Raw genomic sequence first — 20,432 nt, 5'->3', positions numbered from 1 at the left:
TCAGGAAAAATAAGCAGCGCAAGGTCAGGAGGTAAAGCTGCATTGCCGACTCCCACCCCAAATCCTCTCGAAACGCTGCGAAGAAGCTGAAGCCTGAGACGTTGATATCGATGGCGGCACTATTTCGGCGGTCCTCGACACTGCATGGGCGCACATTTCTGTAAACAGTGCAGATCTTCATCGTCGTCTTCATAAAGTGCCAACGCCTTCCACCTCTTCGCCAATATCTTGCGTTTTCCCCGTCGCTGATGGAGAGACTGCTGCCCTTCTTACTTTACGTACAACTCGCGTCTGCATTGTTCGTCACCCCATTTCAGCCCAATTTGCTGTCATTCAGAAGTGCCCCCATGGCCTAATCCTCGGCTTAGACTTTTCATCCAGTCATTCTGCGCATTTTCACATTATGACCGGTGCTCTTAAGCTTGATCTGCCCCATCTTCCCCATATTTCAGCCGACATACCACCACGCTCATGCTCTTGCCATCACGTTTGATGCTACCTGAAGCTGATGCATACATTACTAAGACGTCTTAAGATAATATTCCCGATGGCGAATACGCCTTGCCTCCGATTGTCGACGCTCTGTCAGCCCGCGGTGTTGTCCTTGTTCGCACAATTGTTTGCGTCGTTGAGAACGCACTTGTCGTTCCCCTTCTCAACGTGAGCCTTTCGACTAAGGTTATGAGGTTGACAAAATGATTACAAAATACGTCACCGAACTTTAGTTAAGCCCGTGGGGATCCGCTGTCGTTGTCGTGAAAAAGAAGGACGGCAGCTGGCGTTTCTGCGTTGTTTATCGGAGTTTGAACAAAGTAACACAAACGGGCGTCACCCTTTGCTTTGCATGGATGACTCCTTCAATGGCCATTATTGAGCCCAACATTTTTCGTCAATCGACCTTCGGTCCGGCTATTAGCAGATTTCAGTTGACCCTATGGACCACGAGAAACTGGATTTATTGCATTAGATGACCTGTGTAGTGTGAGACGTTAGACACACTGTGTAGTGTCCCAGCAACTTTAGCACGTATGACGGACTCTCTGCGGCGGCGATATAAGTGGTCCATCTGTCTATGCTACTTAGACGATGTCATTGTCTACTTGCCTACGTTTTACAGCCACCTCACCCGTTTATTGGCCGTTCTTGCTATCTTACGTCGAGCCATCTTTCAGCTGAACTCATGCAGGTGCCGTTACGGGTGACGCAAAATAATTATGCTCGATCACCTTGTCAGTGCTGCCGGTTGAACCTCGACCTCGACAAGGTGCGAGCGGTGCAACAATTTCCCGTGTCATGCTCAGCCAAAGACGTCCAGTTCTTTCATAGGATTATATTCCTACTTTCGTCGCTTTGTCCGGAAATTCGCGGACATAGCTTGCTCTCTCAGTGAAATGTTGAAGAAGGACGTTGCTCTGGTGTGGGGATCCGGACAAGCAGCTTCATTGCCTGCCCTCAACCGTCTACTGAATACACTACCAATACTGGCCCGTTCTGACCCCACATCGCCTACAGAATTTGGCACTGATACCAGTGGTCATGTAACTGGGGCTGTCCTTGGCCAAAAACAGCGCGGCAAGGAACGAGCCATCGCTTACGCGAGTAACGTTCTTTCATTATACTAAGGAAAGTTTTCCGTCACTGAATGCGAGTGCCTGTCTTTAGTGTGGCCTGTCACAAAATTTAGAATTTACTTGTTTGGCCGAACTTTTCCTGTTATTACAGACCATCATGCCCTCTGCTGACTCCCGTCGCTCAAGGATCCGTCTAGACGACTCGCGCACTAGGCACTGCGGCTACAAGAATACTCGTTTGCTGTGCACTACAAATCTGCATGATTGCACCAAGACGCATATTCTTTGTCACGCCACCCTCTCGATTTCCCGACCTCAATGATCCTGACTAAGACGCCTGCGTACTGTCCATCGTTCCTTGGGATGATATCCCCATCAAACGACGAGACGCGTCTTTGCGGCTCATCATCGACCGTCTCATCACCCCATCACCAGGTAATTTTGTTCGCCTGCTTGAGTTACACGACAACGTTATGTATGGCTGTAATATTAGCTCAGATGTCCCAGAGCTTCTGCTTTCTTCTGGTCGTTTCTACGTCGCCATCTACGCTTCAGCGTCCACCAGCTTCACGACGTACCAACAGCCTGTCACCTAGGTGTCTCGCGTGCGTACGCCCGCATCCTGCATCGGTTTTTTTGGCCTGGCATGTGCTGTTCTGCGCACCGCTACGTCGCTGCTTGTGAAGGCTGCCAATGGCGCAAGAGTCCTTCAGCGTTTGCAGCAGGCCAGCTACAACCGATTGATAACCTTGCAGAGCCATTCTTCCGCGTGGGCCCTCACCTTCTAGGCCCTTTCACTACATCCATCACGGGAAGTATATGGGTTGCGGTCATGACCGTTTACGCCACGCGTTTCCCCATCATAGGGTATTGCCGAGAACCTGTTCCACCAATGTCGCTGACTTTCTCCTCCACGACGTAATTCTACATCATGGCTCCTCTCGGTAGCTCCTCACCGATCGCGGGAGGTACTTCCTGTAACGAGTGGTAGATGACCTTCTTCGTGCCTGCTCCCCTGAACTTCAGATCACCACTGCTTATCATACATGGACGAATGGACTGACGGAGCACCTAAACCGAACTCTAACTTATATACTGACCATGTATGTTCCACCGTATCACCGTGACTAGGCCAGCACGTTACCATTTGTTACCGTCGGGAGCAATTCGTCATGACAAGGTACCGCTGGATATTCCCCATTTTAGTTGCTGTTTGGTCGACATCCTACATGGCTATTTGAGACTCTCTTTTCGTCGGCTCCTCACTCACCTACTGAGTTCGCCAGTGACGTCTTTGGTCGAGCCCATGAAGCTCAGCAACTTGCCTACAACGAACTTTGTGATTCGCAAGATTCCACAAAATCCCGTTACGACAGCCGACACAGAAGTATGCACTTCATGCCTGGCTCTCTAGTACTCCTATGGCCGCCATGCCGCCGGGTTGGTCTATGCGGAAGTTCCTCCCACGTTACACCTGGGCCTAAAAGAACCTGCGCCAACTCGGTGATGTCAATTATGAGAGTAGAAACCTCGGCTTTGCTTTTTCAACTTCCTCAATACCACATGAGGTTGTTCACGCTTCCCGGCTGAAGCCCTATTGCCCTTGTAGGTCCTTACCTTCGTCGGATCTGCCAGGACGGCTCTTCAGCCACGGCAGAGTGATGTTACGGGGCGATAGATACATGGAAGAACGCGTGGTTTGGAAAAGCGATCAAGACACGCTGAGGCCGCTAGCCCGTGGGCTGGATCAAACATCTTCCCTTGCCCTAGCTTTCTTTAATGCTTTCTAAATGCATCCTTCACCTATATCTCGTGTCCTTCACAATATGTTTTTATGTAAAATACTGGACCACTTACCGCTGCCTCTGTCAATAAGTAAAACATCTGTAAAAGGAGAAAGAAAACAGAAAGAATGGGAACTTTCATTTGTTAGGTGGCTCGCTATTTGTGCAACGCAGTATTACCCTGTCTGGAAAAAAACTAATTTCATAGCCACGTTCTCGAGCTACAGAAAGATAGCGATCCCCTCGAAAACAAAGAAACCCCACGCTTTTCAATGCTACAGCAAGGAAATCCTGCTGAGAAGTGCTGAATGGGTAACACATAGGTGAGTCGAGAAGTAAAGAATTGGGGACAACGATCCGTTAAAGTGATTGCTATGGGCATCGTCTCCATGACTGCAAGCTCCAAACAAAAGAGAGGTCTTATACACCTGTTCCAGACAAGAAGAGAACGATGAAATAATATTTCTGGCAGAATAGTCCTGCATCATCTGCATTGTTGCGTCATTGCGTTATACAATGATGTGCGTTGCCATATCGTGAAGCCTTATGCCCGAGGGTGAGACACCATTGTTGACGCAACATCCCATTGGCAATGAATGAGCCCGCCGTGGTCATGAACCTATTCCGAGAAATTAATTATGGACACGAGCTGGTGCGCTATAATTAGGGCATCATAGGTTAATCAATAATTGCGCGACTAAATTTTTGATCATTTCTCCGCATCTTCCTGCTAGCACTTCTTCAGTATGGCTAGTATATTTAGGCCATATTTCATGGCATTTTATTTCTTTTCTCGTTTTTTTTTTGGGGGGGGGGAGGGCCTCTCTCTCTACAAATTGTCCGCATACCTGCACCAGCTTCTGGCTCCACTCGTCGGGAAGAGCTCCACGCACGTGAGCAACACCTGTGACTTTATTGAAAAAGTTCGTGACGTGTCTCTAGACGACGACGAGTTGATGGTTTCGTTCGACGTGGTATCACTGTTTACCTCAATTCCGACTGACTTGGCTGTGGATTCATGCACCTCTGCTCTGGAATCTGAGAGGACATTGCCAGACAGGTCGCCCATTGACGTTCCCGACCTGAAGAGGCTCCTCTGTTTTTGCCTTGGAAACACGTACTTCTGTTTCGACAAGGTCTTCTACAGGCAAGTCCACGGTACGGCAATGGGTGCATCCGTCTCTGTTACCGCTGCCAATCTTACGATGGAATGTTTGGAAAGGCGTGCTCTCGCGTCCTTCAGCCCTAGGCCAAAAGTTTTTCTGCGCTATGTGGACGACTGTTTCTGTCTGATTCGGCGCAGCGCTTTGGATTCGTTCACTGCGCACCTAAACAGTCAAGAAAAGGCCATCCAATTCACATTTGAGACAGAGGTCGACAAGAGACTCCCTTTTTTAGATGTACTTGTCAGCAGACGCGATGGACGGCTCTCGTTCAGCGTGTACCATAAGGACACACACACTGGCCGCTACCTGAACTTTGAATCCGTTCATCCAGACGCTCACAAAAGGTCGGTTGCTGCCTCACTGCTCAACCGTACGAACCGCATTTGCACCACAGCAGAAAGCCGTTCCACTGACTTGGACCACGTGCGAGGTGATCTCTCGGCAAGCGGCTACCCCACATCCTTTTTGACTGCTGTGGAGCGCCGTCTGTCCAATCCAGCACGTCAGACCAATCCCCGACCAAGAAAGCGTGCTGCCATACCTTACGTTCCAGGGATAAGCGAAACCCTGTCTCGCGTTCTACGCGGTTATGACGTTGAGGTGGCGCACGTGCCCGTATGTAAGCTGAGGCAAGCACTCGTCGGCGGTAAGGACAGGCTTCCGAGAGAATCGTTTCCCGGCGTGGTATATAAGATACCCTGCGCAGATTGCGACTACGCATACATCGGTGAATCGGGCAACTTCAATCAGAGACTGAGACAGGATCAGAAAGATGTCGAAAAGAAGCGTACAGTGTCGAATGCCCTTGCCGAGCACGCGGATGCAACGGGCCACAATATGGACTGGGATCGCTCGAGAATTATCGGCCAAGAAAGAAACCACAAATCGCGTCTGTATCTGGAGTCACTGGAGATACAAAAAACACGTTACACGCTTAATCGAAATGAGGGGACCCTCCCCCCGTCATACACGCGCTGCTTACGTCACGTTCTAAAGCATACATAAGCTTCCATGAACCTTCCGTCATCCCATTGTGAACAAGGCTTCCGTAGCGAAACCGAAACGTCTTTTAGATTTTTTCATTTTTTAGCACTTCCATGTTGGTCGGTGTCCGTTTTACTTCTTCAATGCTTCATCCCGACCAGACGGGCTTCCGTCGAACCCTCGAATTCACATGGCATTCCCTACATCACAACGACCCACTACCTCGTCTCGGAGCTCTGAATGGCCACTCTCCTGCAGAAATGGCCCAAGTTCTCTGCCATATTCTCCACTGGTCTTTCAAAGGTGGAACACGCCAGGGCTTAACGCTAGTAGTCGTCTTCTCTCTGTAGACGCTGCTCACTCTAACAAAATTTTGAGGGAGAGAATTCAATACCAGACACAGAGAAAAATCAGACAGTTGACCTTGGAGCTGAGTGCGGCGGTCACGACTATGAAAACAGTCATGTGAAGGGCCTCAATACGTTCCGCTACAAGTACCAGAGAAGACATGGACTGTCTTCTCTGGAAAAGTGTAGGAAAAGCGATGAGGGAAGAAACGCCGGCTCCTGCTGACATGGGCCGTAAGTGGAGAAACACTTGTCTTCACAGAATCGAAAACGTTAACTGTAGAGGCCCATCATCACTCTCAGAACTCTTGTGTGCTGTTTCGACAACAGAGATTGCTGATGCGGCCATTTGGACAGTTTTTCAAAGCTCCCATGCGGTGTCTGTAGTGGTTTGAGCTGGCAAACAGCAACTGGCCGGATTTATCTTGTCTTTGTGGCAGTTCACAAACACATCGACACTCACACACACCTCAAAGCTTTTCCAGATTCGAATTGGCTACCCTCATATCAGTCCCGTTTCGGCGAGTAGCCTTAGACTTTGCAGCTTGATGGCATCCCACAGACAAATGCAAGAGCCAATCATAACCATAGCAGAGGAGTTGAGCTTTCACGTTCGATTCCATCCAGCTCAATGGTATCTGCAAGCAACCGTGACGAAAACGTGTGGTTTCCTTTCTCTGGGATAGCCTTGACAAGGTGGCCCACACCCATCAGTGCTCCGGCGTTTTGGCCTTGAAAACATCGTCAGAACGAGCATGGGGAAAAATTCCGTTGTAGCGGCATTTGTGGCACACCACGTAATGGCGTAGATAGGTGACGGGCCGCGCATGGGCTGCGGGCCACGGCCTCTGGTCCTGCGCAAGAGTTGATTGACGATCCCGGCCAAGGTATTGAGACTGAGTTGAACACCTCTTGCTAGTCACAGCACTTTACGGTTGACATCGGCACTAATTTCCATGGCGGCAGATAAGTAGATTTCTCAATCAGCCATACATCAGACGTGCATCAGCCAGCCTTACGTCCTAGTAAAGAAGACAGAATCGTCATCTTTAGAAGGCCAGTAACAATCGCATTAGAACCGCTTTCGCACTTTTGCTGAATAGTGCCATTTTCACATGGCGGTGCACTAATGTTTATGTACTACTTACATATAAGCTCTGCCACTTTGCAAGAAGTCACAGTGCGCAAGAAGTCGCAAGTCGCAGTGCAATTAGCAGACAGCCATACGAAGTAAGGATAGTACATTTATCGGCCTTATCAAGTTCTACGTATTCGTTTGCTAACTAAATTACCAAGGATGGGGTCAGCCCGCGCAGCAAACACGAAGACATCCCATTCGATGACCGCGGGCACTCGCTGTAGAAACGCTGGCCTGAGGAAACGAGCCAGCAGCAACGAGCGAAGTTACCTTCGTGCTGTCTATCGCTTCAATGCAAACTGAGCTCCAAGAACACATAGCATGCGCAACGGAACGAGCCAGCGACGCAGATCACTCTCGAAATTAGGCGCGCTACTACGCAGAGCCGCCACATACGCAGCTGCAGCTAGAGTTGAACGCCGCCCAGTCTCCCTCCCACCAACGGTGGGTGCGTCGGGCGTGAGGGAAATTGGAGCGCTTCCTCCCAGCTTTCTTCCCTTTCGCGCGGGCGAGATAGAGACTCGAACGTCAGCACCCCTCGCTTGATTTCACTCGCACATGCAGCTTAAGGCGCGTGAGAAAGGCGTTATCGCTCCTGGCCGTCGTACGAAACATCACAGCGAAGCCAACGGCCAAGGCAAACATAGGCCTGGAGGGTTCAGATAATCGCTATCACAATAAAGAACAACGCACTAGCCCGTTCAGCGCTCTTATTTGTTTACTTTCCTTCTTTATTGGAGTGTTTTGCGCGCTGCTTCACTAGTTATGAAGAATATTTATAAAAACGAATAATGGCCATTATTCTCAAACTCCGCTTCCGAAAAATAGCAAAATAATGTCTGAATTTGACATTCGCGTAGTCTGTTGAACCGGCGTGGGCCTATCACAGGAAACTGCGAGCTAAAGTGGAGCCTTCCGATCTTCTCCGTGTGCTCGTCATTCGACTAGGCACGAAAAAAAAACCACGGCGGGAGCACCCTTCCGAAGATCAGAGAACAATTGCTAGTGTTGGTCGAGACTGTAGTACATACCTGCCAGAACAGCGACAACTATATTTATTTACTAAATATTGGCCTAATTAATTCTTGTCTAGTCTGATTATTGCATTCAGGCCTAAGCACTCTGTCCAATCATTCATTGCGAACAAACGTAGAGGTGTGTTAACGGCAATAGCATTGCCGGCTGGAACCTTCTGTTGAAAATGGTGCGGTCCTCCTCCCTACAACTCTGTACACGGCATGACCGTACAAGAAAATGGCTTCGTGGTGGCTTTGTGGCTGCCTTCACGCAAGAAGCCCAGCAGCTCATCCAGTCGACACACGAGTGTGACCTGGCACAACTACAATGAATCACGTCGCTGGCTCTTATCTGCGGTGGTATTGTGTCTTCTGTGATTTCATGGCAGAAATCACATTATGTAATTTCTGGGTGGGCTTTGACCATAGAAGTTAGCGAAACTCTTTTTGTGGCACTGTTGGAAACTCAGCCTGGCAAGATCGCCCACAGATTAACAGACATAGCAATGTTTTAGGGCCGAAAAAAATATTTTCCAGACTCAATTCCAATTGACATGTATATAAAGCGAAGCATTGTTGGTTACTGGCTCATGACACATGTGTGCATGTGTACATATGTGAAGTGGGGTTTTGAAAGAACAACTATTAGTATTAAATGGCAGCATGTCATCCGAAGCTGTAATTTTGTTTGCAGTGAAATAGAGAGAGGCTGGATATTGCACACAAATGTTTACTTGGAGTACAGAGTATATATATATATATATATATATATATATATATATATATATATATATATATATATATATATATATATATATATATATATATATATATATATATATATATATATATACTTTTAAATCTTGGTCCAAGTTAGCAAGGACCCACCGTATATATATGCACTGTGGCGAACACGATCGACGCGTTACTGGACCATCCCCTCCAGCGCTTTCCAGCGGGGTCAGTCTTTCCAGCGCTAACAGCCCGTCCGTATTGCAATACATACGGTGTTGGCGTGTGGCATGCGGCGCCGGAGCCGACCGTTTCGCGAGCGAAAAATCATTCCGAATCACGCAGGCTTTCCGCCTGGCGCGGAGGCGTTACTGAACAAACTGGAACTCTCAAAGTAAGATGCCTCAGAACAATCATAAAGATCGAACTACACACGACCTGCACATATCATAGCTTCGAATTGTAATTGAATATAGTAGCACATATAATTATTTTACGCGAAAACCTAACACAGGCCCCTTTACTGCCGTTTCTACCATTCATAGAGTGGCGCGCCCCTGTAAGTTCCTTGCACCATCATCCAGATGGCGCTCGCCTCCACGCATGCGCGGCAGCGTGCCGTCGAGAACCTTAAAGCTTGCCTTCGTGCATAGCGTTCGACGGCAGCGTTTCTGGGCAAACGTTACGGTTACATAGGATGTAGTTGCCGGAAAGCGTGAGGAGCGGTCAGGGGTCCTTGAATGCTATCGTGCTCCGCTTTTAAAGGCGAAGCTTAAGCATCCGCAAAATATTTCTCGATTTTTCTTTATTTTTATATTTTTTTCTTATGCACATTGTCGACGTATGCGCCCGTTACTTAATTGTTTCCATAACATGCTTGTGTCTTAGCGGTCCTCTGTTCGAATCCTACCGCCAGGCAATCTTATTATTGTTCTCCTAAATTTTTATGCAGCCGTGCGTAGTTAGAAATGATTAGTGCGCAAAGTCATAAAGCCTACTCAAATCGAAAGGATGAAGTGTAGGCAAATCCATGTAATAAGCACCAATAGTATGCTGGCTGAATAACCCGGCTTGCAGCTTGTGTGCACCCTAGCACCACACTTCTCTCGAGTAATTATTTTATGAAACTCTCTGTTGACACGGTCGATGAACTCGTTACCAGCTTCTTCTCCGCACAATTTCTCTAGCCTAGTAAACGTGTTCGGTGTTTGAGGCCAAATACGTATCTAGAGTGCCTACAACTCTGCAAGAAAGGTTTGCAAATAAAACTTTGATTTAAATATCAATTTTACAGCAGCGACAAAGTTACGGTTTGAGCAGCCGCCACTTCTGGCGAGAGAAAGGCAGTGGGATGACTGCGTAACCGCGCACTTTCACGTACGCGTGCAGAATCAGCTTGCCGACTCCACTGGACATCATGGACATTTAATCTGTAAAAATCGAACGAATATATTCTTTACGCAAAGACGACAGTTGCCTTCTCCAAAGTTTAGTTTCCTTGACGATATTAAGCTCATCGCACCTTTGCATGTGCTCTTCATGACGTATATACCTATCACGCTAACCAAAGTGTAGAGCAGTAACTAGTGATGTGTTTAATTTGAGGTGTTGTCAAAGTGTATGACAAGGCTGTGTCTAATATGATGGTTTTGTGAAAGTGTACGACAATGTGAACAAAATGCGTGTCCGTCTGCTGCTGTCCTTGGCCGCGTGGGCGCGAAGGACTCCCTCAAGCCATCCCTGAATGACTTTTCCCTTCGCCTCCCATCCCACGTATATGTGATACACCAATAAAAAATCAACCCCCCCCCCCCCTACGATAACAACATTATCAGTAACGTAAGAATCCCTGCTTACCGGTACCTGGGTAGAATTGACTATCCCCTGGAACACAAGAAGAATGGAGTCGCCTATAAGCGGTGATCGCATGCAAAGAACGTTAAAGGCACTAGAAAATATTTTATTTCAAAGCTGAAGGTAAAAATCACTGACTCGATCTTCGCGGACTGGTTTTGGCACATAACAATCTATCGTACTTTGTACTTGCGAAACTTCGATATGTGCCCACTTTAGAATTCAATAAATCACCGTGTGTTCTTTCTCAGCATAGTAAACAATTTACGGGTATGAAAAAATAACAGAAATCGAAATAATACAGTGATAGGAGAGACAAAGGACCCCTGCTTACCGGCTTCGGGGTAGAACTGACTTGGTTCTGAAATAAAAAAAAAGAATATTGCAGCTGGTAAGTGACGATGGCATGAGAGGGACGTTTGATGCATTTTGAAACAATCTTGTTTTCAAGCTGAAGGCAAGGATGTGTTTCTTTTTACGCGGCATGTTCTATGTTAAACTAAATCTGAATTTTCGAAGCAACCATCGGTGTTCGTGTGAAAAGTCCAGAAATCACTTTTATTGCGTGTCTTTCGGCTCACCGTAGTAAGCAATTCAAGCGGTTAAAGAAACCATATATCCAAAGCACTAATACCTGTGACAAATGAGACCCTGCTGATCGGTTTCGGGAAAGAACTGACTATCAGCTGAAGATAAATAAAAGACAGAGTGACTGGTAAGTGGCGCGGGCGTGAAAGAAACACAAAGAAACCTAAAAAAGGGAGAGAGACATTCTACAATCATTACATTATGGACGCAGCGAAAGAACGTTAACGTCTTCGATTGGAAGAGACTATACCGAAATTAAGGCTCTCAATGAGAATGAATCCACAGGTATTGTTGGAATGAATTCCGTCGATTGTATTAAACTCAGTGTTGTGCGTGGACGAAATGTCTAAATCTTACTGGGACTATCGCACATAGGCGCATGTCCGCAGTGGGAGACGATGTGCACTCAGGAAACAGGTGGTCATCGTAGAAGGTCAGAGTGTACTGCACGCGTCTGTTCACGTCCAGTGCTGGCGGGTACACTTGAAGGAAAGCAATGTAAATTAAACCAGATCCCATGCAAATGTCCGAATGCATGTCAAGCACGGCCAGTTCGAGTTTGCTGGATTCATCGTTCAAAGATTGCCGCTCCTACCGCAGCAGATACCCCGTATACCGTCCCTTGATGGTCGTGCACCCGTTGCCTCTCCTCGCGCTTCCGCACTCTTAAACAGTGCAAATTTAGAAAGAATTTATTAGGCCCACCGCGCGACCTCTCATACCTCGCTGTGGTTCCGACCTTCCGGCTGGTCTCACCCGTCTCGAGGAGATATCGTTTGGAAGAGTTCGCGTGAGTGCGACTGTCACACCATCCATCCGCGTGCGTTGGGGACATATCGACGACTCTTCTGCCCGTACTGTGCGCGTACTGTGCTGCACCAGTACGGGAGGCAGACTTACAGCACTTGTTATGGACATGGACTGGTCTGCAATCGGCTCGTCGATGTCATCTGAGCGGTGTAGGCCGCTACACCTACATAGGTGGATCTTTGGTTCTCATCACCGATTCTCTTTGTAATCTTTGATAGGGACAGAAATTCACAATTACATGTAACACTTCCTTCGAATGTCGTAAGGCACATTAACTCAATAAACATATAAGTGAAGCGTAGCAATTAGTATATCTTTCCTGCTCAATTAACCACTTGGTTAAAGTGAAAAGTTGACCGAATTGGTATACATTCCTAACGGTAACAGGATCAACAAGACGACGAAGCAGTGAAAGGACACAAGGCCGAGCGCTGACTTACAACTACATTTACTGAAACACACATCAGGCATAAAAGCGACAAAGGCGATAACATGGTCAATCCAGGAACGCACAACCGAGCTACGTGTACACCGGGCAACTGTTACCGTACCGAGCTATCTAGTAACGTTATTTCCTGCTATGAAAGCGCCATCGAAGACTCGCTAATGCACCACGTGCCCTTTCGGTCAATGTGGGACCATAGAGTTTCTCACTGCATTACCTAGAGGGAAATCTGGCGTTGCTGCGCTGTGGTATGCATGGGAATGCCGGTGTATTGTGGATTCGGATTGGCATCGTTCTCGTAGAGACAGGACACCTTGAAGACGCGCTTGGCAAGTACCGTTCCGTCTGTCACAATGATTCATTTTCTACTAGAACAGCACGTGAAAAGCTGTTTTAGCTTTATTATTACGCGAAAACATGTTTTGTTTAACTATGAGAACTTGTTATTTGTGTGTACGACTACATGTAACGTAAAAAAGTGTCAGTGGGCCGCTAAAGTTGGAGGACAGACGACAAGGTTCGCGCTCGCTTTGAAACAGTTGGTCGTCTGTTCTTGCTTTTCTTCGCTTGGTCATGCATCGTGGGTGAGTAAAGATGTAATATGCGGGAATGGAAACACTTTATGAAGATTTAACTTTGAGACCACGTTATTTGCGTAGCCATATCCACGTTTTAGACGAAGCCTCTTACAACACCAGCCGACACGACCCTCGCAGACACATATACCGTCATTCCGATGACGGCATGGTGCCCCCTTAAGAAACTCCCATAGACAGTGGCGCCAGATTACTCTCTAGGTGTTATAGTGAAAAACTCTATGAGTGCGACTAATCTTGTGGACGCATCTGTATGGTTAAACACAATTGTTTAAGATTCCTGGCTGCTTGTCGGGCTTCCTGGCAACCGAAGCTTCCTTGCGCATGCGCGGAGGCGAGGCGAGGCGCGATGTAGCAAGAAACCGAGCGGGCCACGCCGCTTGGAAAAGGGCTTTGTGTTCGAATTTCCGCGTAAAAGAAATTATGTTTTGTGGGATACTCAAGTTAAACTCTGACGCTGTCATGTCTGTAGCTAGTGTTTAATACGTACTTTGCGATTTTACAGCGACGCTTTATATGCCAAGGCCAAGCGCTCGCTGTCCGACCAAAGAAACATTCCTGCGGGGGTATGAGCCATTGTTTAGGGGGTGTGCGCCATTGCATTCGTCCTGTGGAGCGCAAGCGGCAATGTCGGACGCACACGGCGGCTCGCGCGGCTGATCTAGTCTGCGAAGCGGAGTTTATGCGGTGATGTTACGCCACCGATGCCGCGGCCGAGCGCCATCCCCAGCGTCAACGTCGGGCCGAGAGTTCGGTGTTGAAAATTATGTACCTGTCTTTAATTTAATGAAACGTTCTTCTGTTTAGGCGCATGTTAAAGAACTTGAGGTGGTGCACACTGCCATGTAATCATGTCGCCAGTCCTACAACGCCAGATTTTCTTTAATTAAAGAAAAGGTAGCTGCGTCCTTCCGTTCTTTTCTAGGGGTGTAAACGAAATTATTCTCGAGTCGGATTTTTGAGAAAAGAATGTTGCGCTTACATTTCATACCTAAATGTAATGCCGTTCCTAACAGTACGTCCGCTCAACTAAGCGGCTTCTGCATTATAACCGGCTGCTTTCCGTTTTCCGGTGCCCTATAACAAGGATAAAAATGAAGGAGTTAAAGTAACGGCACGCCTCACATACACGTATAGATATCTGCACATCAGCTGTGTTTGTAGACGAAGTGTGGTATCACATTGAGCACCCAGTTTTAATGGTTTACATACATGGTCAGACTGTCAATAAATGTTTTCCCTGCCTTTTTAGTTAGCAGCTATACACGATGATGAAAAACGGGGCGTTTATATTGAATGGCAGCTAGGAACTTGGTCATCAGAGCCGATTATCAGCCCTGCGTTAATTCCCTAAAGAACTGGTTGCCTCTGCGCCACAGCCACAATTCTTTAGCAGCCCAATCATTCGGAATAAAAGCCCTATCGGCTCCCCACGTTCTAGATTCCAAAAGTGCTGTTATGCGTTACACTCTAACGGAAACGGCTTTCCGGTCTTGCCAATTCAATCTGAGTAGATAGACGATATCTTTTCCCCGACACTGCTTTTCGTATTAGCGTCCAATAGTTGCCGTGACTGCTTTTCTCAGAAATTAAATTAGTTAACCTAGTTCAATTGGCTCCCGGTGCAGCTTAAGAAGAAAAAAAAAACACGGTCATTGCACTCTGGGGGTTTTCACTTTTTCAGTCAGTGCGTTTAGAATATTTGATAATTTTTCTCCTACATATATGTGGTGGATATATTGCGTATGTGTGCACTTAGATTTTCCAAGAAGTTCATCGGTGTTTTGCATCTCTTCGCGCTACCCAGTTGATAAGCGTGGTATATTTCGCTCTAATATTGTTTTGCTTGATCATTGTCCCGGATAAATATTCCCCCAACATGAAGCGCGCGTAGAGTGACACGATATTGTCCCGTAAAGTGGCACGTACCAAATCCACCAACTAAGTCCACTTAAGACCACCAACAAACACCACCGATTAAGACTCAGCCATCAAGAAAATGTATTTAAGCGTTCGTATGTCGCTGACTTTTAATAACTGCGTCTGTGTGCCGTCGATCAAGACTCGCCGATCAAATAAATGTGTGTGTTAGCGATAACCGCCGTCACCGCTCAAGGGAAATAAAATTAGCTCATACCATTCATTTAAATTCTGTGCCACGTCTCTGTTGTGTGCTGGACAGCTTCGGTGGAAATCAACGTTCGCAGCAGTGGAATGGCGGGTGCTTTTTAGCATTTTATTTACTATTTTAGGGAAATAAAATCCTGTGACACCTTTCTCACTATGCTGCTCATACACATGATATACATAAAATGTCACAGCTCGTCTGTACGATAACGATCATTTTCCCTAAGTGCTGCTAGGTAGTCTTGAATGTAAGCTTCGCCGAGGACTTTCACTTCACTGTATGCTTGAAGAAAAGAGGGCAACGAAGACACCAACTAAAAGAGGAACATGTACGACGGAGAAGGCGCTTTGACAGTCGTACATGTTCTTCTTTTAGTCCACGTCTTAGTAGCGCTCTCTTCTTCAAGTATGCAAAACCAACTCGCCCACATCAAGCTTCTGCTGTTTCACTTCAATATAGTTCTGCGGAATTCCAAAAGTTTATCGCCATTTAGGAGAGCAGGCAAGGAGGAAGCTTTTGCTTGCAGCCTCGTACTAAATACATAGGAAATAAGATGTAAGTTTACTGTACAACCATTGCACCGAATTAGATGGAGCTTGCTACATTTAAAAGTTAAAATGTAGTCCCTGTGAGATGCGGATTATTTTATTAAGCCATAGATGTATTTCAACTTTGAGCATACGTCTTGGCACAAATCTTCTCAACGTTATAGTCATCCATGTAAGCGGTAGTATATTAAATTAGTGGGTTCTTGATGATCTAACTGATGCTTCTGACGAAACTCCAATATATTTCTTAGTGCAAGTAAGAATTTTCCAAACTTCGTGCATCTATATTTTTTCATGTTTGCAATTTTCGGCAGTTTCAATGAAAACATCTTGGTCCTTATTTAAAGTTTTGTTTCCCGATATCACTCATTTGTTTTCTCTCATACATGAAGCACATTTCAATAACGTCGCTGCAGGTGGTATTTCAGAAATGTATTTCCGCGCTTCACGTTCATTGGAAAGGCTGTATTCGATCTGGACCCGAGCCAGATCTTCCTAATAACAATGTGCATTTGAACTGGCTAGACTAAATTTAAAGATATGTATATATATATATATATATATATATATATATATATATATACATATAATTGTGTGCCCTGTTTCAAAACAGTTGGAAAAATCAAGTTTATTCCTATACTATCCTGCGTGCTAACATCAGAACAAGCGATACCAGCGCCAAGGTAAGTTTTCTGGAAGTGAAGCGCACGCGCTGTAGCTTACCAGCCTTGTTACCGAACTGACATCTGGTAGAATGACACCAAAGTATGAGACTATTGAGGCTTTACTGCGCTATGGTGGCAGACCCAGTTTTTAATGCTTGTTTCCCCATTGCCTGCAATGGCCGTAAATGTCTTGTGCCATGTTCAAATATTCATGATTTATTAATAATTTTTCCTGAATGTATGGCCCTTCCTAACGCTCCGCGACATCTTTCTCTACCTCCCGTTTGCGACACATTGACTTAAATGGATGGATCGCTCGAACAGGGGCACACAATGTTGCTTTAACGCGAAGCTTTTTTTTGCCTAAACATGCATCGCGTTTGTGTCAGCGTTACAATTCAGCAAAACAGTAATGCACTTGCGTCGCCTTGCGTAAATTTGTGCCAGTTGATCAACGCTTGCGTAAAACTTCCTGTAGAATTTTCGTAAACATACAAAAAAACTTCTTGCATGATGGATTTCCATAAATGTCGCAGATCCATACGACAATCTTTTCCAAGCAGGCACGTCCTTATCGCTTGCCAATAGAGTACCATTTTCTGGTAAAATCGGCCCACATTACTTTATCGGTACTTGTTGCTTCGTCCTAACAGGTGACAGCCATTAGTTTTCTCAAACGAAGCAGCACCTTAAAAACTGACATTGCTTAGTCTTTAGTAGCACAACTTACTCGTGCAAATCACCACATGTATGCAGCAAACAGATAAATGCGTTCACACAACAATATATCAGCCGTTGAAATCACTGAAATACATCAGCGACGTCGACAAATGAGGCAACGCCGGACAGAATCCTCAATAATTCATTCTTATGGAGCAGCGTCCATTTATGTAGCTAATATTTATCAAAACAATATCGCAGTTACGGCCGAAAGGCGACGCATCGGTTTCGACAGCAAATTAGTTGATAGCTGTACGAAAATGTATAGTAGTTTTAACGGCCGTATAAACTTGTGTAAACATTTGCTTGCTAATTTATTTAACAATGATAGCACGTGTAAGCGTAACTCAACGAGGACGTAGAAAGAAACACACATACAGAGACAGCGGTGTCTTTTTGTGTCTGCTCCTATGTCCTTTAGTCAGTCGCGCTTACACCTTCGATTATGGATTCAAACCAACCAGCCCGTCAACGTGTTTTAACTAGATTAAGCAGGCAAACAGAAACACATCTGGCTCGATGAGCGCGGAAACTCGCCGTGAAAATTCTAGAGTGAGGATTCGCGGCAGCAGCAAGCGAATTTACCGTTATGCATACTTCGCTTCAGCGGGAACGTAACGTCTAAAGCACAACGGGTGCGAACCTACCGGTGCTATGCGCTCTCTGCAAACATCGCAGATCGCTTTCACAATGAGGCCCGCGTGTGCGCGCGCTACACACACGTCGCAGATCGCTTTCAAAACACAGGAACGCCGGAAACGCGTCCCTATGGCGTCCGCCAAAGCGTCTACTACGGCGTCCGCGATTCGCCTGGCCAACGTCGTAGAAGACGCACCGGCTGTCTGCACTGTGTATGGAGCGGCGTGTAAGGACGACATCGGCGCACTGTAGCAGCCGCCGTAAGAGAACGCCCCACGTCCCTGGCTTCACGCCCCTGTCTCTTTTGCCACAAGAGGGGACACGAATCCGGGCCGCGTTCCTCGCTCGCGCACGCGAGCTTGAACTGCGTTGGCCAGCTCACTCTTACAGGCTTTTTTACTCATAGGGAACCTCATGGTGACGGCGACAGCGACCGCAGAAATGCACCCCCCCCCAAAAAAAAAAAAAAACTAAACTGCGCCTTTTACTGACGGGTATTTGTAGCCGTAGCAAAGCGACTTGCGGGAAGCCATCGGCAATGATTTGTTCGCAACCGCCTGGGACGCACTGAAGCAATCTTTATGGAACCTCTGGATAAAATACGAAACAGTCTCATATATTTACGCGTATGTCGCGAGTCAGAAAGCAGAACGATTGTTGCTTACCCATGGCTGCGCTTCGGAAGATCAGAAGATGAAGCAGGTTACGTGGGCGCCTTGCGATACCGGAGCTCGATACACGCACTTCTGCGCTCGTGCAGCTTCGATCTCTTCTTCTTTAGGCGCAGCTGGGCACACTGTATTATGTGCACTAAAAAACTGTTTGTAATTCGCAATGTAAGCATAGAATACCATGGAACAGAATACCATGAACGCTGCCAAATCTCTGAGACACTCCAACATCTGTTTCGCGGCTGTCCTCTATACGCTTCACGGCGGAAGACGCTGCCTACTGCGCTAGCGGCCATTGGTAGGGGACAATCTCGTAAAGTGCTGATATGTCCGCAATGTGTGATTGCACAGCTACAACAGCGGCATGGGCTGATTTCGGCATTTGAATGCCACAGGACTAGGCTCAAAGCCTTAAGGGAACCAGTGTGTTATGTGGTTAGTGTATATGTGATGCTGTGGCTACTTTTAGCCAAGCTCTTCCACAAAAGAAAAAGATAAAAAACATGCTGCCAACACCGTTGTAATACCTTCCGTGTGCGGTCGTCAGAGGACTGACAACGGAACACCATAGGTCTAGTAATTATATATACCGCCGTGTGTTGTTGGAGTCTTTTTTGTTTTCGGTGAACATCTTGGCTTAACGCATCCGTGACGCCCTGTATGTGTATTCCTTCTTACTCTCCTCACTATCTTTTATAACTCCTCTTTTCTGTCTTCTTTCCGTTTTCTATACATCGGAGTAGCAGGCCCGAGCATACTAGCTAAGGCCGTCCTCTCTGATGTCATACTTATTTATATTGATACAAGGCAGAAACAGTTAAACAACGCGCGCAGGTTCGTGCGCCCCCTCATGACGACAACGGCGTATTGAAGGAAAAGACGACGAAATAATGGCACGTGTTTTCGACCAGAATTGTAACGGACAGTTAAGGGAATCCAGATACAACTATTTATTCTGGGCGAACTTGTGCGCTGGGGTAAATAAAAAGCACTGCCGCGTTCTAAACGGGAGATCAGGAAGGCCTTCTTCTTCTCTCTCGAGCGTCACTTCACCTCGTCTTCTTCTTGTAGACGCCGACAACGGCCACCTGCGATGCGGGTGCGTGCGGGGAAAACACGTGCCATTATTTCGTCGTCTTTTCCTTCAATACGCCGTTGTCGTCTTGAGGGGGCGCACGAACCTGCGCGCGTTGTTTAAATGTTTCTGCCTTGTATCAATATATATATATATATATATATATATATATATATATATATATATATATATATATATATATATATGTAAGTTTAGGGGCGAGATGGAATTACATATCGTGGGTGGAGGTCGTCGCAGCCACCTGAAGAATTCTGAACGACACATGTAGTTGCCTTCGCAAATACATGAAATCTACGACGATGATACCGAAAGTAATGCCTCTAAGGTGACACCTTTATTTGAGTTTGACAGCCAGCACTGATACAGCTATCAGTAGAAAGCTTGCAATGTCAGCTGCAAATGGTGGCTTCATTTTTCAACATTCAACATCCGCTTGTGTGCGGATGCGCATTGTGGTGCACGATTGCCTGTGTACGAGTTTCTTTGCGATTGCGTTGCAATCTGACCCACATTCACTTCCGGGTGTCAATGTAGCGTTCTGAGTTCATTGTCTTACCTTTCCGCAAAAATTCAGTATATACGCTATACCATCCGAATCATAGAAGAGAGTCAACAACACTTTCACAGCAGGCTGGACAACTATTATTTCCTTTTTTTTTTTCGTTTGAGAGCAAAGCAGGTGCAGTTGTGCTCTTCCGTAGCGCATGTTTCGGTTTCCGTAATTCTGCGACCTGGAATTCATTACGCTGAATAAAAAAAAACAGCACCAGTTCTTTGCACTCATAATACTATTTAAGAAACACTTCGATGCTGGGCTTACATAAGTCACTAGAATGGGTAAGTCGTCCGACTCCGTCAGTTGAAAAGTTGATTAGCATAAATTTGATGCATGCATGTCTACTTGTAACTTTGAATCGTTATAAAGATATCCCAC

General features: G+C 46.4%; 1 protein-coding gene across 11 annotated transcripts in view; it reads right to left on the bottom strand.

Annotated features, from left to right (window-relative positions):
* Positions 1 to 18,620, bottom strand: part of LOC135917740 (uncharacterized) — a 224,577-nt gene extending 205,957 nt beyond the window's left edge. For 3 of the 11 annotated variants that reach the window (XM_070536093.1, XM_070536094.1, XM_070536095.1), the window contains exons 1-4: positions 18,397 to 18,620; positions 10,927 to 10,953; positions 10,596 to 10,622; positions 3,429 to 3,455 (exon numbers count right to left, since the gene is read on the bottom strand). In XM_070536093.1, the coding sequence (XP_070392194.1) occupies positions 3,429 to 3,455; positions 10,596 to 10,622; positions 10,927 to 10,953; positions 18,397 to 18,400 (85 nt within the window). In that variant the 5' untranslated portion in view covers positions 18,401 to 18,620. Of the gene's footprint in view, positions 1 to 3,428; positions 3,456 to 10,595; positions 10,623 to 10,926; positions 10,954 to 18,396 lie in introns of those variants that run through there. The other 8 variants (XM_070536085.1, XM_070536088.1, XM_070536092.1 and 5 more) reach the window with 6 other exon arrangements.
* Positions 18,621 to 20,432: the final 1,812 nt, after the last annotated feature.

This window comes from Dermacentor albipictus, chromosome 3 (genome assembly GCF_038994185.2).
Source record: "Dermacentor albipictus isolate Rhodes 1998 colony chromosome 3, USDA_Dalb.pri_finalv2, whole genome shotgun sequence".
Taxonomy (NCBI): Eukaryota; Metazoa; Arthropoda; class Arachnida; order Ixodida; family Ixodidae; genus Dermacentor; species Dermacentor albipictus.
The sequence above is the reverse complement of the archived record's forward strand: the minus strand, read 5'-3'. Positions and strand labels throughout refer to the sequence as shown.